The 22514-nt window shown below is 39.6% G+C and overlaps 1 protein-coding gene across 5 annotated transcripts in view; it reads left to right on the forward strand.

The window, feature by feature from the left end:
• The window catches only part of SATB1 (SATB homeobox 1), a 94014-nt gene that overhangs the window by 38158 nt on the left and 33342 nt on the right, over window positions 1-22514 (forward strand). For all 5 annotated transcript variants that reach the window (XM_037385469.1, XM_037385466.1, XM_037385467.1 and 2 more), the window contains 3 exons: window positions 7904-8015; window positions 10711-11165; window positions 19829-20041. In XM_037385469.1, the coding sequence (XP_037241366.1) occupies window positions 7904-8015; window positions 10711-11165; window positions 19829-20041 (780 nt within the window). The remainder of the gene's footprint in view (window positions 1-7903; window positions 8016-10710; window positions 11166-19828; window positions 20042-22514) is intronic.

The raw sequence follows: 22514 nt of genomic DNA on the forward strand, positions 1-22514 counted from the left end.
GTCCTATTTCCCAGCAAGGAAGTCTTCTTTAACGTGGTGGATAATGCTAAGCAATTTTGAAGAGTCTTTAACAGAAACTGTAGTTAAAACAACCATTGCGGCTGGTTAAAGATAGAACAATTATCAACATCTCCATCAGCAGAATGTATATACTTCATTTTTTTGGAAGAGGTTTCTGTGCCTACAGCTGAATGTAATGCATTAATAGAGCTAAAATGTCCCCTTATCACACACAACATTTGCATTAGGATAGCATTTGGAAGCACGTGCATTAGGATTAGTGTTTCCAGATAGGAAACAAGTCAGAAGCACTCTGACCTGGCTGGAACAGAGTAGTTGGAAATAAAAGCAATCCACCCAAGAGGAAGGCTGAAGTACCTCTTACTCTGGATTTTTACTGGATCAGTCTGTGAGATCTCCAAGGCCCCACCTACCCCATTCTTGTACATGAAATGCTGGTTTGCCCTGTACGCGTCCATTGCGCATGATCTGGATTGTCCTTCTGGGCTCCAGCTTCCCATACTCACGTTCCCTGCGTCCTAAGGAGAGGAGGTGAATGTAGGCACGCAGGCTTCATGTGGCATTGCCACATGAATAGGAACAGCAACAACCTGGCAAGGGGCTGAGGACCCTGTCTCCACATTATGGCAGTGAGAAGGAGTGATGGAACTTACCCTGTGGACTTGAAGTCCAGCCATGGTTGGAGCGCAGCTTCTGGGTTTGGCTTCGTCTAGCAGAAATTCTGCCTGTACGCCCCAAGATAGCTTTGTGATGGGCACCGAAGTAGGAGCAATGGGGAGAGCCCTCGAAAATGTGCATTCCTAATTCAAGCTAAAAGAGCAGTTCAAAGCAATCTACTTCACAAGTTTTCTTCAAGCAGATTCCTGCCGAAATGGATAGTGCTTTCCTTACCCATGGAGCTCTAAGGTTTCGGAGCTCTTCTGGCAAAGGCACTTGCAGAATCAAAATCTTAGAGTGCAGTAATTCACCCCTCAAAATATAGGACCATTTTAATTCCATAAAGTAAACCAAGAATTAACTTACTAAATACTGATTATTTTGCAGTTTATATTTCATCCAGGTTGATTTTAGGAAGGATTTAGCCAGGACTTTTAGTACTAAGTACCTGCCATTTACAAATAGCATGCAATAAAAATCAGGATTTTTAAAAAGATCCATGTCGGACACCTGCCAATGAAGACAAAAATGTGTTACGTGTCCTTATCTTACATAGGTTGAGGTTGTGATTTCTTTTTTTTTTTTTTTTTAAGTCTAAGGCACTATGCCATAAAGCTTGTAAAGCAGTTATGAAGTTCTTTAAATCTGTATTAACATTTCCCTCCTACCTATCTTTCTCTCTTTTAGACTTTTAACCTTTGTAGATATAAGACTAGTATCTTGGGAAGCAGCTTACTTGAGCTTTATTTATATCTGTCAGTGGGAGATGCTTGGAAAACATTGGGAGAATGCTGCTCTGTCATGCAGCAACCGGGAATTTACATTACAAAATGGTAAAAATAATCAGTGCAAGAATCAGTTCCTTCAGATGCTGAATCCTCATTTCTGGTTTTCAAAATCTTCTTGTGTGTGGGTATATTTCTGTACGAATATAAATAAATGTTCATAGATGTATATTTTATCTGGGTTCTTTTGGTTTTATATCTTCCCGCATTACATTCAATGTATCTTTGTTTACATTAATACATACATTTATAATACTTAAAGACAACATAAGGCAGAAAAGGAGGAGGAGATAATTTAGGCTTTACAAGGTTAGGAGAAAGGAGGAAAGACATGCTTGTGTATTGGAAGAAAAGCTTGTGCCATCATTTTAAATCTGCCTTTAGGTGATTTTAACTTAAATGACCAGCATTTGCCATGCAGAACCTTACTTTGCCTGACTCTGGCAGCAGTATGGAGGTCAGATAACCATCCAAGTGCAATGCCAAAGGCATAAAAATTTTTTTCCTCTCTGTTCCTCTGTGGGTTTTTCCCTTTCCTACGTGTTTATAGGGCATATGACAACAAATTCCCTTGCATTACTTGCTATAGTTCAAGGTAATAGACCAAGGAATTTAACATAATTCTTCATACTCAATTAAACTGTCCATTTCGTGATTCCTTATCCAAAAAACAGCTAGTGGCTGGGTATGTTTGGTCTGCTTTTATTCGGAGTGGCAGATGATAATTCTCTGCCATACCAGAACACTAGGAACAACATTCTGCCCTGGTTGGGTTTTTGCAGTACGTGGGCTGGTGTAGGCTCCGACAGGCTAAAATCTTTTGATTTGGGGATAATCTTGTGTTATCCGGTTGGGGCTTGAATGTTCCCTTCTCATTTGAAAAATGTTAACGCAGAACCTCCTGAGAAATAAGCGCTCCTAAGTGTTCAGCTTGTATTAAAACTGATGCTTGTGATTTCCACGCAAACAAAAGCCAGTGATAGTGGCTAGGATAGGGGAAACAAAGTTCCTCTGTCCTTTGTGAAAAGATCCCTCCCCCCCTTGCCCAATCTTTAAGTTCTGTTCTGTTCTGCAACTTTATCACTATTCAAACTAGGTCTGGGGACAAAAGCCTCGTAGCTTGTCTCTCTTCTTTTTTATTTTTTTTTTTTCCTTTTCCTTAAGGGTTGCAGCATTGGAACATGCTACCCTGTTGATGTCTAGGGATGTAAAGTAGAGGATTTATGAAAGAGAAAATAGAATAGAGCCTTAAAAGTTTGGCCTTAAAAAATGGAGCCAGTAGTTTGACAGATTGTTCAGTAAATGTTCATTTTATTGAGAATTATAAAAAAGGTGCTTAAAGCCTCTGTGCCATTAATATAATACATTAAAAGGTTACTGTCAAGATTAGTGTTTCAGCTCTGAAAATTGACTGTAGGGTTTATGGGCAGCACTGTTCATACTCTGCTTGGAAGATGAGGTGTCTTCTACTTACCACTTGACAAAACCATTATGTTGTTACAAGGCTTTATACTGAAAAACTTGACAAATAGTAAAACATAAATAAAATCTCATTTGAAAAGCTGGAGAATAGTTGCTGTCTGTCTTATAGCCAGATTTAGCAGATGCGGGTTTGAATGTAAAACAGTTGTGAAAATAGCCAGTGTCAAACTAGTGCAAAATTAAACTTGTGGGGTGTTCTGTTTTCAGTGTCTGTTATTGTTGAAGTACTCCATTTCAAAAGCATGCATTCCTTCCTACAGAAAAAAAATCAGATTCCTTAGTTGAAATTAATTAGCATTCAGAAACCAGATAGCATGTTTTTGGGTATTCATGAGATCTCTGTTTGAAAAAATGTTTTTAACTTGTAGAAATGTGTTGCAACACACAGATGGGAAGAAAAAGAAAAAAAAAATCTCTTTAGCAAGCACTGTGTATAAAAGGAATATTACATTTTGCACGCTCCTGATTACCCTGTGTAAACAGTTTTTGACATCTGTCTTTATAGTTTTCGAGGAGAGGAAGACTTTGTTAAAAGAACCATTTTTATACAGCAGTCACCATTTCAGTCTTGCTTTACCTGTATTATGAAAGCAGATGGTCTGCATGTCTTTTGAATATTTATAACTATCAAAAACAATCTCTTGCTATTCACCCTTAGGCTTATGAGATGTCAGGACTGTTCTGGTTGAAAAAAAATCATCTTGGGTGTTTACAGAAAGAGGATTACATTAAGCTGAAATGACTATACATTTTCCAGTTTAATATTTGTCCATCAGCTGTTTAATCGTATTTAGATAATTGTGTAAATAAGTTGTTGCAGCCCTTGCCCCTTCCACTGAGCAGGCTTGAAGCTTTAAACACCGATGAATGAGCTGCAAAAAAGCTCGGATTTTTTTTTTCCTAGTTAAACAACCTGGAAGGCCTAAAGAAGTTTTGGTTACAATGCTCCTTTTGAAGGAAATATTTCATTTGCAGAGGAATCCCCGATATCTAATTCAGCCGAGTTGTTTTAGGAAGCTGCTGTGTCTGTTACTCTCTGCTAAGTCTGCTAGCACGTATTTGTTCTGTGTAAATACTGCAGCCCAACTACCCCTTCATGAGGCATGAAAACAACCTCATTCTGCCCATATGAAAATAATTTTAAGGTTATTTAGGGGAAGTTTTGGGACTGTGGGGGTTAAAAGCTTTTTTGACTGGAAGCTGAGCAATCACTGATAACAGATTTTGCTGTGGTTGGTTGATTTGGCAGAAAAGCATGAACAGTTTTGGTTTAGATGATTGAATTAACCTGATTAACATTGTTTTTGTTGTTTTGCAAAAAGGACAACAGTATACTTTTAGCGATGATCGAACAATACTTCACCTGGTTGGAGAGCAGTGTTAGAGGCAATGACTCAGAAATGCCTCCCTTGTAGCACCTGCAGCGGTGGCTGCAGCGACCAGCCGGCACGAAAGGCTCGGTCCTGCCCGTGTCTTGCAGGATGCACCTTGCATTAGATTCTGCTGCAATGTGAAGGGTGCTGCCATTTTAGTGGGGTTTATTTGATGGGCACGTGAAAAGAGTTCTGGTTAAGGTTTAAGGTATTTCCCCAGGGAGTTCCCCAACTTCTTTGAGAGATGATGGTGTCTGATTTTCAAATCTCGGGTATTCAGTCTTGCTGAGAGACTGGGATTTGGTTCAAACTATGCTGGGTGAACCTCAGCTGAACTTCAGAACGAATTCTACCCCTACCTCCACACAGTTTTTGGATGCCTAATTATAATTAACTTATTTGGCTAAAAAAAGAGCACTTGGGCTGCAGCAGATGGTATCATTCCAGAATAGTGGGATTTCTGTGAAGGTGGCACCATTTCAGATGAGATCTCCTGGTTTTCAGAACAGGACTACAAGGTGATGTGGTTGCGGGGGTGGGGATGGAGAGGGGGTAAAGAGGGAAATTTGGGATCTGGAAATCTCACAGCTTTCAAGGATAAACTTCTAGGAGATACGTTATGACTGCAGATCTGTGACCAGTTTTTGCCTTCTATCAATTTTCTTTGCGACGTGTGAAAAAGAAATCAGATTATGAGTGATGAATGTGATGCATTTGAGTATTTGTATGATATATCGATATTCATCATCCTTGTCCATGGAAAGCGTCTGCCTCTGTGCCTTACAGATAAGGAATGCCTATGTACAGTAGTACCTGAATATGATGTGCCTCAAATATAATAATTTTCGTTTTGATTATTGATAAGTATAAGCCAAGACATGGGGAGCTCCTCACATGTAATGACCCGGGAAATAAGAAAAACTTTAATATGCCTCCAGTCTAGATCGTGGTTCTCTGAGACCACTAACTCACAGGGTTGATCTTCAGTTTTAGGCCCTAAACATAGTGGGCATTCATATATGTAGATTGCCGTTAAAACATATAGGAATTCTACAGCAATAGGAATTTCATAGGAATTTCTATAGCAAAGTGCATCTTGCTGCACTGATGTGACTGCAGGTTTGATGACAATAAATAAAGCATAGAAACAATGAAATTCAATGTTGTCATGTTATTTTCTGAGTTAACAAGGTAGTAATATTTTATCTGGCTTGTAAAATTTTGCCTTCAGTGAATTAGTAAATAAATCATTGATTCCTCCTGATGAGGATTCTTAGCGTAGGTAATATCACTTGAATGTTTGCATGAAGTGTTCTTGAAGAAAAAGCAGGATAATTTTCATTTTTAAATGTGTTGATAATTTCTGTGGGGTTTATTTTATCGACTTTGAAGAGCTGGAGTAAAACCCCAATCTTAGCCATCAGAGCCTGACGTTCATGTTGTGTCAAAGCAGCTAAAATTCCTACCAGTGTTATTTAAACACACCAGTCCCCTATCTGGTTGTAAAATAAAGTAACTGCATTAAATTTATTCCTGAAGAAGCAGGGGATGTCACAAACTGCCATGTCATTGGCATATCTTCTTTGTAAAATGACATGGAAGAGTGGACTAGGAAACCCTAGAGAAACATCTTCATCAATAATAGGTAATTTACTAAAATTATTACTAATACACATGTTTTCATACTTCCTAATGTTATTTGGGCAGGAGAAGGCACCTGAAAGGGGCAGAGAAAAATAGAGAAAACCACCTGGAAGTCTAAATGACGTCCACAAAATATGCACAAGCTCATATGGGATGGTGGCCCATTACATGTGCAGTTCCCCATTTTGCACATGCGGATCTGCAGGTTTTGCATATACAGTAACTGTGCATTCACAGAATTTACCTGTTCAGATTCACGAGACTTTTTAAATCATGTCTTATGTAACATGTGCCATTAAAATGGTTTAATCTTTAAAAGGGCTTAAACAATAATTTTGGAAGTATTAGACATTAATGATACTGGTGTTATATTGGAAATTGAAATTGGGTTCAGCTGAGCTTGGTTCAGGTCATTCAGGCTAGAGTTGCAGTAGTCTATTAAGATTTCATTCTCCTTTTATACCACTGACAAAACGCTTCAAGCTAATTTCAGAAATGCCAGATTAATACCAAGGAATGGTAAGAATTTTGGTGATTCAGAGAAACATTAAAATAGCTGCTTGGTGAGTAGAGGGTGTCCACGTTTGACATAAATAATACTGCTTCACTCTAGCAGTTCTAAGCCTCCACAAATAGCTTGTTACTGAGTAATATGTTAGAAAATGGTTTAGTGAGCTTCACTAAGATCAATAATCCAGGTACTTTTACTCAGAAGCTGAACTAGCCTTATAAAAGAAGACTTATAGTAATATTTATTGCATTTTTATTCCCAACTTTTTCTTCCAGTGGTTATTGCAGTTTGTGTAACAAAGGGTTGATGCTATACATCGATTTTACAGCAGCACATAGCTAAATGTTACATGCTGAATAGTGAAGAAACATAATAATCAGGGCTTTGTCCTCTTGACTGTCATTGTTTTCTCAATACGCTGGACAATTCCTGTAGTTAAGCTAAAAGTGACTACTTTCCACATAGAAATTGAAAGGGTGGCAAAGTTCAGTCTATTGAAATTATATTTGCTAATTTTGTTGTTCATACATCATATACTGAGTATAATTTTCAAGTTGAAGCATTATCTCATTTTTGCAAGGCTTAGTCTTAATTGATTTTGTAAAAGAATGTACTGGAACTGAAAGTTTTATGCATTGTAAATTCCACTATTTTAAAATTGGTCAAAACTGAGCAGAAGGTAAATTTCTCACTGTAGCTATTTGATATCTCGAGAACCTTTGAGAAAAAATTGTTTCTATCATCCTTTGGTCTATTTTACAGCTAATACTCAGTTACAGAATTAGACCTGACAATAAGTGCTTTTCATAAGCCTGTTTCTGCGAATCACTTAAAGTACCCTGTTTAGGAAAAGCAAGTCTGGGTTCATTTTGGGTTGATACATACATATTTTATTCTACTATAAGCTCCCTTATTTTATCCTGCAAATAGTTTGTTCAGATTAACATGCATCCTATGATTTTCTGGGGTCCACCCTGTGATAGGTGGCACAAAGGGAATGGGCACGGGTAACTTGGGGCATTGCTTTCATATTTGGAGTCAGTGCAGGATTTGTATGCCTGTAAACTTGTGTGGGTATGTGAAAGGTCAGTCAAGTTTAAAAGCAGAAATAGCACAAACAAAATGCACTTTCAAGATTAGCGTCTTCCATCCAGAGCCCATCCCATTGCCTGATATTTCTTGGTCGATAACTTTGTTCTTCCCTTAGTACATCTGCTTTTTTTTTTTGCTCCCATTTACAATATACCTTGGTTAGGGTTTATGCTCAATTATGCTCAAAGTTTTTTAAAAAGCTTTGGACGATAGGATTAAAAATGCAATATGGTTCTCAAACTCTAAAAATATAATGGTTTCAACAATTGAAATAATTTGTGCTTTGACTTGTACTGCTCTGTATTACAGATTTTTTTTCTTCTCCCCTTTTCACACAGAGTATGATTTCTTCCATTGTGAACAGCACTTACTATGCAAATGTCTCAGCAGCAAAATGTCAGGAATTTGGAAGGTGGTATAAACATTTCAAGAAGGCAAAAGATATGATGGGTAAGCAGAAAAAAAAAAAAGAAAAAGAAAAAAAAGCCGTGATGGTGGATACATACCATTATGTGTCACGTTGAGGTCTGTCACAGTCATATAAGAAGCCAGGTCCCTTCACGATGAGTTTAGGATGCTTTTGATGAGTAGATGTAGAAAGTACATATATAGTGAAAGAATTCATTTAAATAAATATTTGCTATTGAAACAGCCAAACTGACTTGAGTTGCCAGAGATGTGAAGCTGTCATTCTGTAAATCTAGAGATCTTCTACCACCCAGAATAATTGTTTAAAAAACCTGTTCCTGGAACTGTGATGGACTGATTTTTTTTAATGTGTGTATTTTTTTCTTGCGCTGGCTAATGTATATTTAAAGAATCAGGCTTTTATAACTATCACTGCCTTCCAAGAAGAATGCTATAATTTTATAAATTCTTATCTTTCTCTAACTTTGGGGCCATTTTCAATTCATTTTAAGAAATAGATGTTGTAACAGTTGTTTGCTTGTTGTAGTAAGCACAAGGAAAATAATGGAGAAAAAAAAATCCATCAGTGGGACATACTAATTCTGTAATACTTTTTGTCTTTCTGCGTTGTCCGTTTTTAAAACTATTTCTTAAACCTGTTAACACAGTTTTGAACATTTTATGTCAGAAAATTTCTATGTAGTTGTCAACAGAATGAAGAAATGGTACCTCAGTTTGGATTGAATTTTGAGCTTGACTTAGCTTTCCGTATTTGAAGCAAAATCATTCATCTACCAAAACTGGTTCCTTGCCTTTTATAGCTTAAGGCTGTAATGAAGACAATGCATCACTTTTGTGATAATTGCTTGAATTACTATTCCAAGTGAATGGCCCACTTGGGTTGATCTCTACTTCCCGCTAGTGAAAAAAAGGCAGCTTCTTTCCTTATCTGCTTTGTACCTTCTGTGCAACACCAAACCCTTCCTCTGACACCACCGAGGTCAGTGGTAAGGCTTCACTTGGTTTTGGGTGGTTCCTGTGCGAGGAGCAGAGTGCCTGCATGGGAGGGTGAACCTTTCCGCAGCAGCCTCTCCCACCTCCATTGCAGCAGCGCTCCTGCATGGGGCAACCCCTGCAAAAATTTCCTTACATGACCTGCCAGGACAGGTTCACCATCCATTCATGAGGGGACAATGAAGCCAATGCATAGGAACCATACATACGTGTGTGTGTGTGTGTGTGTCTGTTCCTGTGTATCCTAATGCTTGGCGGGAGAGGCACCATTGCCCCCAATGCCACGTGGGTGAGGAGCATCGGGTGCTCTGCTGGGGGGCTGGTCCAGGCTACGGACACCAGACCACTGTGCAGAACTACTGGCTTGCTTTTTGGTTTTTAGATTTCTGCCCATGATAGGAGTGAGGGGGAAGGCAGGGCTGCAGGTGGGAATCCAGGTGCCGATATCTTCTTCCAGCGCTCATTCCTGTGGAGGAAAGGGTGGTTTTACACAGAATGACTGTTAGTGGAGATCATAATTACTATGAAAAGCTCAGACACTGCCTTTTTTTAAGAAATATGCTTTACGCTTTACTAGCATAACAAAAAAATTGCTACGACACTTTTGTGAAGATACTGGCGTTTTGGTTTTTAAATAAACCATGTTTTCTTAAGGCTATTTCCAGACCAGCATTGCTAAAGCTCTAGAACTGAGATTGTTTAAAATGAAAAAGTGACATACATTGATAAAAAGGAGACTCCTTTACATCAGCCTGGAGTTATTTTATATTGTCTTATCGTGCACAAGAGGGGAGCTGGAAAAACTCTTGTAGTTTAAAAAACTGTGTTGTTAATTAAAAAGGAGGGTGTGTCAAGGCAGATGAGTTAATATAAGAAAAAAAATTCAACCATGTTGCAAGTCACTGAAAAAAACCATGCATACATGGTTGCAAGATAAAGCAGCCCATCTGTGTAATTTACATAAATTATACTAGTTCCTAGCAGTCCCATACAATTGATGCAGCATCTAGAAATTAGCAGAGCATGGGGAGGTCCACACCCCACCCTGCTTGTTACAGATTTCAAGTGGCTGGGGACTGCAGATGTCATGGCAGGGACACCATGGGAGGAACAAAACCAGTCACCAGGGGCTTCTCTCTCTGGTCAGGGTGTGCTTTCCCGTAACAGCCCTCCTTACCCTTTGTGCAGATGCACTTGCCTTTTCACCTGCATCTTCTGCAGCACATAGAGTGGTTTCTCATGTCATGTCTTTGCCCCTTCTCTAGTTGCTTACCACCTTGTCTGAAGTCCCTGCATCCCTTGCTGCAGGGATGTGCTCTGCAGCCGTGCGCTTGCCGTTCGGTTGCGTTGCACCTTGGCAAAGCTTACGGGAAGTTACTCCTTTGCTGTACATGGCTTCCAGCATGTGACTTTTGCCTCTGATGTTCTGTTGGTTCCTCCGAGGGCCCAGTGAAGATGATGGGCACTCGGTTTTTTGTTTTTGTTTTTTTTTTTTGTTAAGAAAATATTTACTACGCCATTATTTGTAGGTAAATTTTGAAGGCAAATAGCCGCAACAGTGATGTTATGGGCCTGCTGATCTAGGCTGAAAGTTCACTAAGCTTGATCCCGAATGTGTGCCATTTGATATGTGTTTATTTTTATTAGAATGTCTTGCAAGGAGTGTGAAGTTTGTGATTTTCAGTCTTATGCTAGCTTTTTTGATGTTTCTTTTCCACCGTAGTTGAGATGGATAGCCTTTCTGAACTATCCCAGCAAGGTGCCAACCATGTCAACTTTGGTCAGCAGCCAGTCCCAGGGAACACAGCCGAACAGCCTCCATCCCCTGTTCAGCTTTCTCATGGTAGTCAACCATCAGTCCGGACCCCGCTTCCAAACCTGCACCCTGGACTTGTATCTACTCCCATTAGCCCTCAGCTGGTAAATCAGCAGTTGGTAATGGCCCAGTTGCTGAACCAGCAGTATGCAGTGAACAGACTTCTAGCCCAGCAGTCCTTAAACCAACAGTACTTGAACCACCCTCCTCCTGTCAGTAGATCCATGAACAAGCCGTTGGAGCAGCAGGTCTCAACAAACACAGAGGTGTCTTCCGAAATCTACCAGTGGGTCCGTGACGAACTGAAACGAGCAGGAATCTCACAGGCAGTATTTGCACGTGTGGCTTTTAATCGAACTCAGGTCAGTCATCTTTTTCCTTACTTTTTCAGAATCCAAGATTCCCTTTCTTTCTCTCTCTATTTAGTCATTATCACCTTTTATGTCTCTCTCCTCATTTCTGCCTTGTCACTTAGCTCCTGTGAAGGAACCGCGTTTCCTTGCAGGACCAGTGTCCATGTTGATACAGTACAGAAATCTTCAGTGATTGGTTTGTGGAAATACCTGCTGTTCTTACAGACACCTTCGTTCCTCTCCAGTTGTGATGGTTTATGAATAGCTGAGTCTTCTCTGGAAAGGATATGAGCAGCTCTGTGCAGAACCATTCACAAAGTCACCCAACAGATTGCCTTTTGTGTTGCAAAGGTATACGCGTATTGACCACATGCATGCACTGAACAACCTGTCTTCTTTCACAGGTGTATGGAGACGGTCTTTTATTCTTGTTTCCATTTCTTTTTAGTATTTTCTAGTGAAAGTCTTAATAACATCTTCTCGGGCTTCTGAAAAGATTAAAAATTAAAAGCTTTATTTTTAGATCATCTACTCTTTTCATGTATTTTTGTAGTTTGTTGCAAAAAACAGTAGTTGCTGAGATTGCTGATGTCCACGTCAGAACATATACTTCAGCTCTTCAATGCAGAAAAAGCTAGCCCTAGCAAAGCTGATAAGTAACACTAAAATGTGTTATTTTTTACACCTGTTTTAGAAGCTAACCCTGTTATAATTTATTCTGCTCTATGAATTTAACTTAATGCCATGTTGCATGGAATTTAATCAAGCAGAAATTATGGAAGAAATTACAGTATATCCAATGCAAATAATAAGATCTCAAAATCTTTGTATTCTGTTTTAACAGAAAATAAAATAGCAGTTTTGTAAATAGAAAATATTTTACAAAGACATTGTTAAGTTTGCTTTAGATTCCACATTTTTAAACCTAATGAACAAGTATTAGTCCATGGTAGAATATAGTAAAAAAAATCATAATTTGGGCTTCTCTTGCAATGTTGATGTTTCTCCCTTCATACCTTAGAAAATACAAATTCTGGTTCAAATGCATTGATGCCAGATTTGAATAAGCATGTCATTTGTAATTGTTCTGAATTATTATTGCCTTAAAATTTTTTACATCCTCCTCTAGCTAGAAGAAAGTAAAGTCATTGTCTGAATTTTCTGTAGAGCTCTGTGTGTTTGTGTCTTTCCTTTTAACAGCAGAGGAGGTTTTCAAGATCTGGGTCTTTCGTACCAAATTTCTTGGGATACATGAACTCATGCAAGGATTACTTAAGTAAGTTAGGTCCAGGCAGTACCATTTGTAATATTTACAAGTAAGTGACATAGAGTTTTGTTTAATACAATGTTTAATATTTTAACTGTTGATACTATAAAGTACTGAAGTAATAGTAGTAGCTTCAAGTTGCAATGGCTTGCAGCTGCCATCTTACCTGGACAAAAATCCAAGCAAATAATTCAGAAAATAGTTTACTATATATTTAGTTCTTATTCAGATATGCCTAAAATCACCTTGTTTTCTCTGCACTTTCTTCCCCCTCCAAAGTAATTTGTTCAGTTTTTGTCAGCTAGTTTTGCATGCAACTTTTGGTCTATCATTTGTGCATGAGCAGTATTTGTTACCTGAAATACAAGGATGATTGATTCTGACTGGACATTGAATTTATGTGATGCAATATGAGAGGATGCTTTTGAGATGTGATAAATGCAGCTATAGAACCAGGTTTCTAATGCAAATACTGATTTTTGCTTACTATATATTTTTCTTACTACAAATGTTACTAAATATTTGGTTGAAGTTCAATTCATCCACAGATGTTGTGGTTAACCAGCTTGGTAAAACATGTTCAAAGTGACCCAAAACTGGGAGGAAACCCCAAAATGAACGTTGAAAACAAATCGCCTGAAGAGATGCGACATATACCTATAATATATTTTGGCAATTGTCAACCAGATCTACTTGAAAAAAGACAGGGTAGTATCCCTATATCCTACAAATAGTCTTAGCTAGTCAAATAGTATTTGCAGTTAGCTACATAAGATTTTCCAGTATTTGTTATATATTGTGGCAAACGTAGGGAACAGAAAGGAAAAATATTAGGAGCCTAGACAATATTAGCCTCAGCGTTGCCAAGAAATATCTCAGCATACTTTTCATATGAAGCAAAGCCCCACTGAAATCCAGAGTTTGTTGTAGGCACATTTCACCTTTGCAGAACTGAAAATTGTTAATTTTACCCATGGTAGCAGCTAATGTCCAAGTATAAACGTAGGCAGAGATACTTGTGATTCTCATATGAAAACATTTACATTTGTTCTGCTTGCTGTACTTTGGAATTCATCACAGCTTATTTAAGGATATGTCACATTTAACTAAAACTAGGGCAGTGCTTTAATAACCAATGCTATTTACATGTTATTTTCTAATATTGATGTAATATCTTTTTTTTTTTTTTTTGTCTAGAGCAAGTGAAAATGCTTGTTTAAATTTATCTGCTGTTTTCTGAGATGAAAAGCTAACTCAGGCTTACAACTGACATTTTTGAAACTGTCATAAGCATATTTGAGCCGTGTCCAGGGAGCATATCATGCCATCAGTTTCTAAAGGCAGAAGATCTCACTGAAATTGGTTAGGAGTTCTGTGCAAAAAACCCCTGATGTTGAGATATGGTCTCAGATGCGGGGAGAGATTCGCTTTCAGTGTAAAAGTTAAGGAAGGAAGTGAACTATAAGAGTAATCTAGCTTAATATTTTGGCAATAAAAATGGACTTTGGTGTAATTGGTTGAAGGTGTTGGCACTTCTTTTTTACAGACTTGTGTTCTGCAGTATGAATACAGAATTTGCTGGAATTTTTGTGTGGGAAGGGGAGTTCTACCAGCTTAGTGTAGTAGTTCAACTTGGTAATTGAACACTTGGCTCTGATTTTCAAAAATTTTTGATTTGGGGGCAAAAATGTCAACTAGAAATATTTCTACTTCTTCCTAGCTCAAAGGAAAGAATTTAGTAAAATTACTTCTGAAAACTAAGGTGTCTTTTATTGTTAAATAATTATCATCTATTTATGAGGTAGACACCCCCCCCCCCCCCCCCGCCACACCTCAGAAAATTGAAAGGATGTCTTTAATATCTTCTTGGATAACTTCAACAGCAACCCTTAACTTCAGAAAGGTAGTTTCAAAAATGTGTAGTTCTCAGGAATGTGCCTCGCAAAGTTTAATCAAAGAAGGGTCCAGATAGCTCTAACTTGAAAGAAAATTAACATATATACAGACACAATAGAACAGTTGTTGTAGGGAGCAGAAGCAGTTTCAGAGGGTGGAGCACCTCTCCACACGTGAAATTTCACAGCTTGCTGACTGCAGAGAAGCAGATTGAATCCTGTTAGCACCTCTTAGTAGTGCACCATGGAAGTTTGTCGAGTCAGGATTTGTACTAGCAGGTCTGAGTTTCACCTCAAGCATGGCTACCAAATGTGTCTTTCAGTCTCTTTGTTTGCTAGGGTAATTTTGGTAAATTGAGCTGCTTTTGTTTCAGCTGCCGTTTGACCAAATTAATAAACATTTCTTCCAGCTGATGCCAGTGCACTGTGCAGACACCTCTGCTTTCTTGAAATGGCAAGTTCAGTATTTCCCTGCACTCTGCTGGGCAGAAAATGCAGAAAAATTTTTTCTGATGGCGCAGCCACGAGGTGATGGCACGGATGCATGGGGGCAGCTCGCCAAGGCGCAGTGCCCCACTGTCTCTGCCACAGCCTCCCGTCAGCAGTCAGGCTCAGACTGCCCCTGCAAATTTGCAGTCAAACTGGGAGGTTGCCTACTCTGTTTTGTTCTTCTTTTGGTGTTTTGTGCAGCTGAACCACCTTCGGAGCCCTAAACAAATAAACAAACTCCTCTACCCATTTCTGTCCTGTGTTTGTCAATGTAAACACGAGTCAGGAAACGCAAAGCTTTGGCTTCCCCCACGCAAGGCTGACATTTGACTTGAAGGTGTAGCTTAACCTGGCGCAGGGCAGGGTGACGTGTATGTACTGCGCGAGCGAGGAATCGTGTTAGTCATGGTTGTGGTTGGAACCGTAACTCGGGGCTGCCTGGTTGTTTGTGTACACTTTCAACCGTAACATTTGCTGCATGGACTCGGGTGCTGCCGTATGGAGATGACCTCTCAGCTCCATCTTCGCAAAAGGAGGGGGAGTGCTTTTTGCTGCTTTTGCCATCTTTGACTATTGTAATTTTTCTTCTTCCCACTTGTGATAGTTTTTCATCTCAAGGTTTTTGAGTACTTCTCAGTGTTTCTGCCAGATACCTTTTCTCTCCCCCTCCTTTCTACTTCACCCCCATGCTGCTTTAAAATATTAGCTGCCAGAATACATTGCCTTCCGTTCATGCATAATGCCTTTTCTCATATGTGGAAACTTCTGTGTATTTAGGACTGTGCTTGTGCAAATTCAGGGCAATTGCTATTTCAAGGGAGAATGCTTGGATGCAAGAAACAGCTCCATGCAATTTTAAAACAAAATCTAAGTTTACACAAACCACCTTCCCAGGCACTTTTATTTTTTTTCCTTCCACTTTGTCTTTGGCACACTTTATTTTCCAGTAAAATGAAAAATGAAGATGGATTATTCAAAATTGATAACAGTAATGGACCATCATGTAATGTTTTATTGAATTTGAGTTCTGTAAATTATGTGGTAGAGAGAAATTTGCCTGCTTAAGTATAACAGAAATTGCCACTGTATTCATATAATTCTTCGTAGTGTAATTTAAGAAAAAGCACACTATCCATATCACTATTGAATAAAAGGTAAAAAGGTGCTATTACACTATCATGACAGCTCTCCTCTTGCTACTAAGCGACATAGATAAATGTGTCTGCTTATAACTTACTTGGCAGGGATCCAGGCTTGTGGGTGGAGCTTGCGAATAATCTTCCACCTGGACATGGGATGGGAGCACCCTGGGATGGAGAGGGATAGTGTTCAGGGATGTTCTGCATGTTTCAGAGAGTTTGGGGCAAATTGCATTTTTCTTCTGGGAGCTTTGAAGATCTATCAGGCTGATAAAATCTACTCGAATCGGTGATTACATTCAAAGAGGAGACAAACTGGGGGCCAGACAAGCAGCGTTTTTGTTCATATTGGCAGACACTTTCATTTATCTCCATCTTTAAAGAATTCATAATTAGCTTTTGAAAGCCCTGATAATATTTATTGAACATTTTTGTGTAGTTAGTAATGAATTATACTTGTGATGACATGGAAACTTCCTTTTTTTGATGGGACCTGGTAACATTTTAAAAAAATATATTTCCAGTGCAAAAAGAATACAAGGGAGGAACACTGAGGAGGACTCTGAGCCTAACAGTGTTTATAATTTATGCAAAACAGCATTTAACTTCTATGTGACCTGAGGTACAACATCGGGAGATCACACCAAGACTTACGTCTTGGCAAACCAGTTCCAGACTGGTAAAACAAAGGGTGAATCTCTGCACATCAGCATGGGACAGGATGCAAGAGCTGATATTCTCTTTCTAGGATTTTCCCATTTTACATCATCTAATGATCTTTAGCTGAAGTTTTATGCTTAGAAAATTGAGGCAGTAGCAATGGAGTAATATCTGAAGCAGGCAAACTGTATTGTAAGACTTTGCCTGCACCTGGTACAACACTTTATTTTTCATGTTATTTCCTCACGTATTCTGACCTTTAGTTTCAAAGCTCCTAGAAGCAAACACCTCCTCCTTGCCTTCTCCCTGCTCTCTCATCTCCCCTCCTCGCTCTGCATTCCTGTGCTCTGCTCCCAGCTCATGCAAAGAGTCATGGAAGTGATGGGGGAAGGAGAGGGGAATGAATACTTAATGGCATTTAATCACCAAGAGGTGTCCTGCAGCAATGGTTACACTGACAAACGCTGGAAAAATACAAAACCCGTTTTTCTTTGTTTACTTATTTCACTGAGACAGGGAAAGTTACACAAGAAAACCAGCCTTTTCTGCTTTTTTTAGCTGCCTGCTATGTGGCAAAGGCTTATATGAGCAAATATTTTTTATTATGGGCTAAAGTATTTTTCAAGGACGTTGACTGTGGCCGGCAGTGGGCTGGCTGCTGGTAAAGTGTCTCCTTTTCTGCCAATGATCAGTCCAGCTGAGTTTAGTTTTTCTTTCTTCTTTTTCATCCTGATGATGTTTTTTTCAGCACAGTAGCAGTCAGAAATCAGGTGTTACAACTACCTGAAAGGAGGTTTTAGCGAGGTGGGTGTGGGCCTCTTCTCCCAGATAACAAGCGATAGGACAAGAGGAAACGGCCTCAAGTTGTGCCAGGAGAGGTTTGAATTGGATATTAGTAAAAATTTCTTCACCGAAAAGGGTTGTCAAGGATTGGAACAGGCTGCCCAGGGAAGTGGTTGAGTCACTATCTCTGGAGGTATTTACAAGACGTGTTGATGTGGCACTTCAGGACGTGGTTTAGTGGTGGACTTGGCAGTGCTGGGTTAGCGGCTGGACTCACCTTAAAGGGCTGTTCCAACCTAAACGATTCTGTTCCATTTACTGTATACATCCTGTGCTTTGCAGACAGCTTTGCCTTGTCTCCATGGCACAAAATCATTTCTTGCCTCCCTTGGAGGATGGGTTGTGTAACCCTAACACTGGCAAAACAGTGGTAACTGTGGGTTTGAGTACTTAGAAGTGGAAGCAAATGGTAGACGAGAATTTGATTCCCATATTTGCTAATAAGTGAATTTACTATTAGAATAATCATTAAGAAAAATTTTAAAACTTATACTCCTCCCAGATGCCACTTTTTCTGTAACTTGTTTATTTACCTTCTGAGTAGTTTCTGCCTGGATACCAGAAAATACGAGGGATGAAGAATAGCGCTAAGGAAGTATCTCCCAGGATTATTTTATTTTTTTAATCCTTCTTCATATTATTTTTCCTGCTTAGTGCTGGAAAGACTGTTTGTGTTTTCCATCTCATTTCCCTCTTAGTTAGGCAGGCACAGAGAGGTCTTTGAGGACCACAGTGGCCCCAGTGTGGTGACTGACACCTCCATTCTCACTGCCCAGGAGGGATGGAGGGGCGACAGGGCAAATGCAGAGATCAGAGCGGTACTGGGTGGGCTCTGACCCTGCCTAAGCGTGGCTGCCTGAGAGCAGTGGCTTTGCAGCACCTTTGTAAGGGGCTTTTGCCTGATAGGGTAGGACCTTTGAGAAAGGTGACAACTCCTATAGGTGCTGTGAGCATCAGACTTCCCTGCAGAAGAGGCTGATGCATGGGCTGTAGCTTTCTGTTGCACTCCCTTAGGAATGGTATCTTCAGTCAGGATTGCCTCTCATAGTTTTAGCTTTTTCATTGCCTGTCTCCCTCCCTCCATTCACCCCTCCATTATCCCAAATAACTTGCAACAGTTCTTTAGGAAAAGAAACACCGGGTTGTCTTATTTCTTTAAAATCACATCCTTGTTCCCTTGTTACAGAAGCAATAAAAGCCTCTTAAACCAGCCCTCTCCTTGTCCCAGCATGGCAACAGCATTTATTCCAGAAAGAAGTTAGCATTTCGTTTTGCAAAAGTTAATTTATCACCACCTTGTTACTTCAGCACAGTAGAGCATTTTGTACGCCTGACGTATTTAAAAGGAGAATTTGGCAGCGGGGAGGTTTCAAGAACCTGTTGACATTAAAGTTGTAGTTGCACTCACAGGTTCATAAGGTGTCCCAGACCGCCAGGCACGCTCCATTGCTGAGGTCTGAGGTGAAATGACTGTGTGGGAAGCCTGGTGTGGTCTGTGCAGGCTGTGGCGGTGTGCTGTCGTCTGCAGCCTGCCCGTCTCTGGCTTGCTGCTGCAGATGCCCTCTATGCTGTTTCCCTCTCGTTTCCCAGTGCTTGTTTTTATCTGTGGTTGCTGGACTCTGAAAGCGGTCAAAGGACAACAGAGGTAAATGGACGCAGGAAGCAGGACCTGCACAGCAGGTGCTCAAATAAATAGCCCAGATGATGGACTAGGTGAGGATTAGGGTTGTGCTAGTGAGAAGAGGAGGGTGGGAGGAAGAGGAAGGTGAAGGAGGGGGAGTGTCCAACACCGAGTTTCCTCACTTGTTAAACTCCAATATACAACTCTCAGAACAAAACGCTGACTTCTAAAAATTATGGGCCGGAGTTAGTTAAGCACTACTTTAGGAAAGTTACAAGTTTATCATCTCAGATTAGTTGTGAAATATCACTTCCTTTCAAAGAGCTGTTCAAGTTGCTAGAAATGTGGAAAGCCATATTTTTTTAGGTTGGCTATGCATTTTGTCTGAGAACGCCCCAGTGTCAGGCCTCTGGACTATCTGTATTTCACTTATTCTGAACGTCTTGTGATTGTCTGTCGACTGTGAAAGATTTCATGGCAAGTTAAGCCGGTCAAAAGAAGGAGACCTATTAGACAGATTCAGTTTATGTAAAACAGATGCTTAATAAAATTAAGGGTACAATTGAGGCTGTCTTCTCTGCTACCTAAAATGCCATTAATATATTCCTATGTGGAGTGGATGGTGCATTTACTGCTCTCGTTCTCAGCCCAATGGAAAGAAGAAAGAGGACTGGTTGGCAGTGGCTTTGCAGACCACAGTTTCGCAGGCGCTCACCTCCGCTAACTCTCCAGCATATTTTTTCTTTCCCTCCCTACAGGGCTTGCTCTCAGAAATCCTCCGAAAGGAAGAGGATCCCAAGACTGCCTCGCAGTCCTTACTGGTAAACCTTCGGGCTATGCAGAACTTCTTGCAGCTGCCAGAAGCTGAACGAGATCGCATTTACCAGGACGAAAGGGAAAGGAGCTTGAACGCAGCCTCTGCAATGGGCCCTGCACCTCTCATAAGCACACCACCTAGCCGGCCTCCACAAGTAAACCACTCTTCTGTCTTTGAGATTTGCTTGTTGCGTTTTCTCACTGTCCTGCTGGGTGATACCTTTCTTAAAAAGAGGAAAGCTTTTACTGTTGCGTTTTTTAAACGCTCGCAGGATCGTTGTTTGCAGTGCATATCGCAAATTAAATTTAGGAAATATAATGGATGATAGTAGCAGTTTATTACTACCGATTTTCTAGTTTTAAGATAAATTCTATCCGTTATGGCCCCTACAGAGGTTATTTTTTTTTGCTCATTTTACCGAGATATGAGCTTTACTGGGCCTGGAAGATGCTGGCTTTTAGCTGTTTTCCCCCCCTGTAATTCTCAGGTGGTGTTTTTAGTGTTAGAGGTTGAAACAGGGATTTTGAAGGATTTGGACGACTAAACTGAGTGGGAATGAAAGCAGAAGTAAGAGTACATCGTAATGCCTTAAAAATTATCTTCCGGAAAATGAACAGATAAAACTAAAGGGATGGAGTTAAGAAGACTCCATCCCAAAATTCTGGGCACACTTTCACCAAGTTGAGCTACTAACAACTGGATAACATAACAGACTTGCTATATCCATCGCTCTGCAAGATTTGGATATGTTCATTAAAGCTTCATTTTGTATTTGTTCAAATGAAACTCCTGGTGATTTCTGTAAAATCTAGTGGGACTACTGGTTTCATTCTCCCAAAATTATAAAGTTTGATAGAGTGGGATCCGAAAGGATCTGTGTGATGTGTCTGTCAGAGGAAACTGATGCTAGTTTTAGGGTACACGAGGAATACAGGTGTGAGTCATAGGAATGCATAGGATTTCCATGAGGAAGAAACACTTGTGAACGAAACACTCCAGAAAACTATCTTTTTCTGAAATACTCTGCATTGGTGTAGCTCAAAGTTGTACCTATGCAAGGACAAAACAAACTGATCTGCAGGTATGTGGGAATCATGCTGTATACACAGTCCAGATTTGCTGTACAAAGCAAGGTCTTGGGATTGCGGGAATTTTGTGATGGTTGAGTATGTAAACACAGGTTTTTGCTAACCAGGCTTAGGCTTGTGCCTATGACTATATGCCACACCCATTCTGAATCCTATAAATTCCTCGAGATTATTTTCCTGATTTTCTTACAGCTAATGGATACTAAAGACCACACTAAAGTAAGAAATAACAAAATCGTAGGAAAAGGGAGGGCAGAAGATCACTTTGACCTGATGCAGTACTTTTCACAAGAACAGAAAAAAAATTTAGCAGAAAGAACAGACTGTGCTAATGGTCTAGTTTTTTTATCAGCTGAGTTTAGTCTGTGAAATATTCTGTAGATACTCTTCAAGATAAAGGATGAGAATCTATTTACATAGTAATGCTTTAGTGGGTAACAGTTAAATATAGATAACTGTGTTTAAAATAACATTTGAGTTTGTTTTAATATCTGTACCTGCTCCCACAGCCCAGGTAATTCAGAGCAAAGGCTAACCCTTCTTCTTAACTTACCTCGTTCTGCCAAGGTAATGTCTCACTCCGTCTCAAGTGGTCTTGGGCAATTTCACAGCTAAAGAACAGAGTTAATTACAGGACCTTCCTGAAGGATGTCAAGTCAGAGGTAGTCCTTGTATTGGTTTTAATTCACACTTTAAACTATAAATCCCTTGCAGCCAGAATGAAAGTGAGACTTAGGGGTTTTCTTAACTGACAAAACGTACTGTAAGTCCAAATGTAGGGGTCGGGGCGGGGCGGATCTATCTGTCTCTACTGTGGTCTTGTTCATAATCACATTTCATTTTTTTAGTGGGAGTCAGGAGTATAGTTAACCTAATTGTGACAGTTCAAAGTGGAAACAGCATATGGTTTTGTTTTGATCCTTTTCAAAAGGAAAACAGGTTAATAAGGAAACCTTACAGACTAATACTTGAGGTTTACAGAACAAAACAGTTATTTTTCTAGTTGTTACGTTATTCTCTGTAACTTATCAAAAGATACGCACTTTACCTAGTAGATGGACTGAGGATGTAGAAACCTCTGAGTTGGAATTCTGTGTGACCTTTTTATACATTGCTAGAATTTCCCACATATAAAGACATGAAGTACTTACCACCTGCTACTAAGTGTTCAGGGCCCTAAGTTTGAAAATGGAAATATCTGTGTAGCAGAAGCACAATACTTAATGCTAGAAATAAGGATGAAATTATTATACATGTTGAGCTGGCAAGTATAACTTGAAAAATTGTACCAGAAATAAATTATAGTCAGGATACTGCAAAATTATTAATGCAAACTACTACTCTGATACTCCGTCAAATGTCCACAGTTTATTCAATATTGGATACTAAGGAAATAAAACTACTAGTGTCCTTACTACTAAATTTATTACAAGCAATTATTTAAAGGTCACTATACAGGAGTACAGTATAATATTTTTTTTAGCTTAGCTGTGAGCTTCTTGGATAACTATTGAAAGGGAAAACAGACCGTTTATCCTG

Source organism: Falco rusticolus, chromosome 4 (assembly GCF_015220075.1).
Source record: "Falco rusticolus isolate bFalRus1 chromosome 4, bFalRus1.pri, whole genome shotgun sequence".
In the NCBI taxonomy this organism is placed as follows: domain Eukaryota; kingdom Metazoa; phylum Chordata; class Aves; order Falconiformes; family Falconidae; genus Falco; species Falco rusticolus.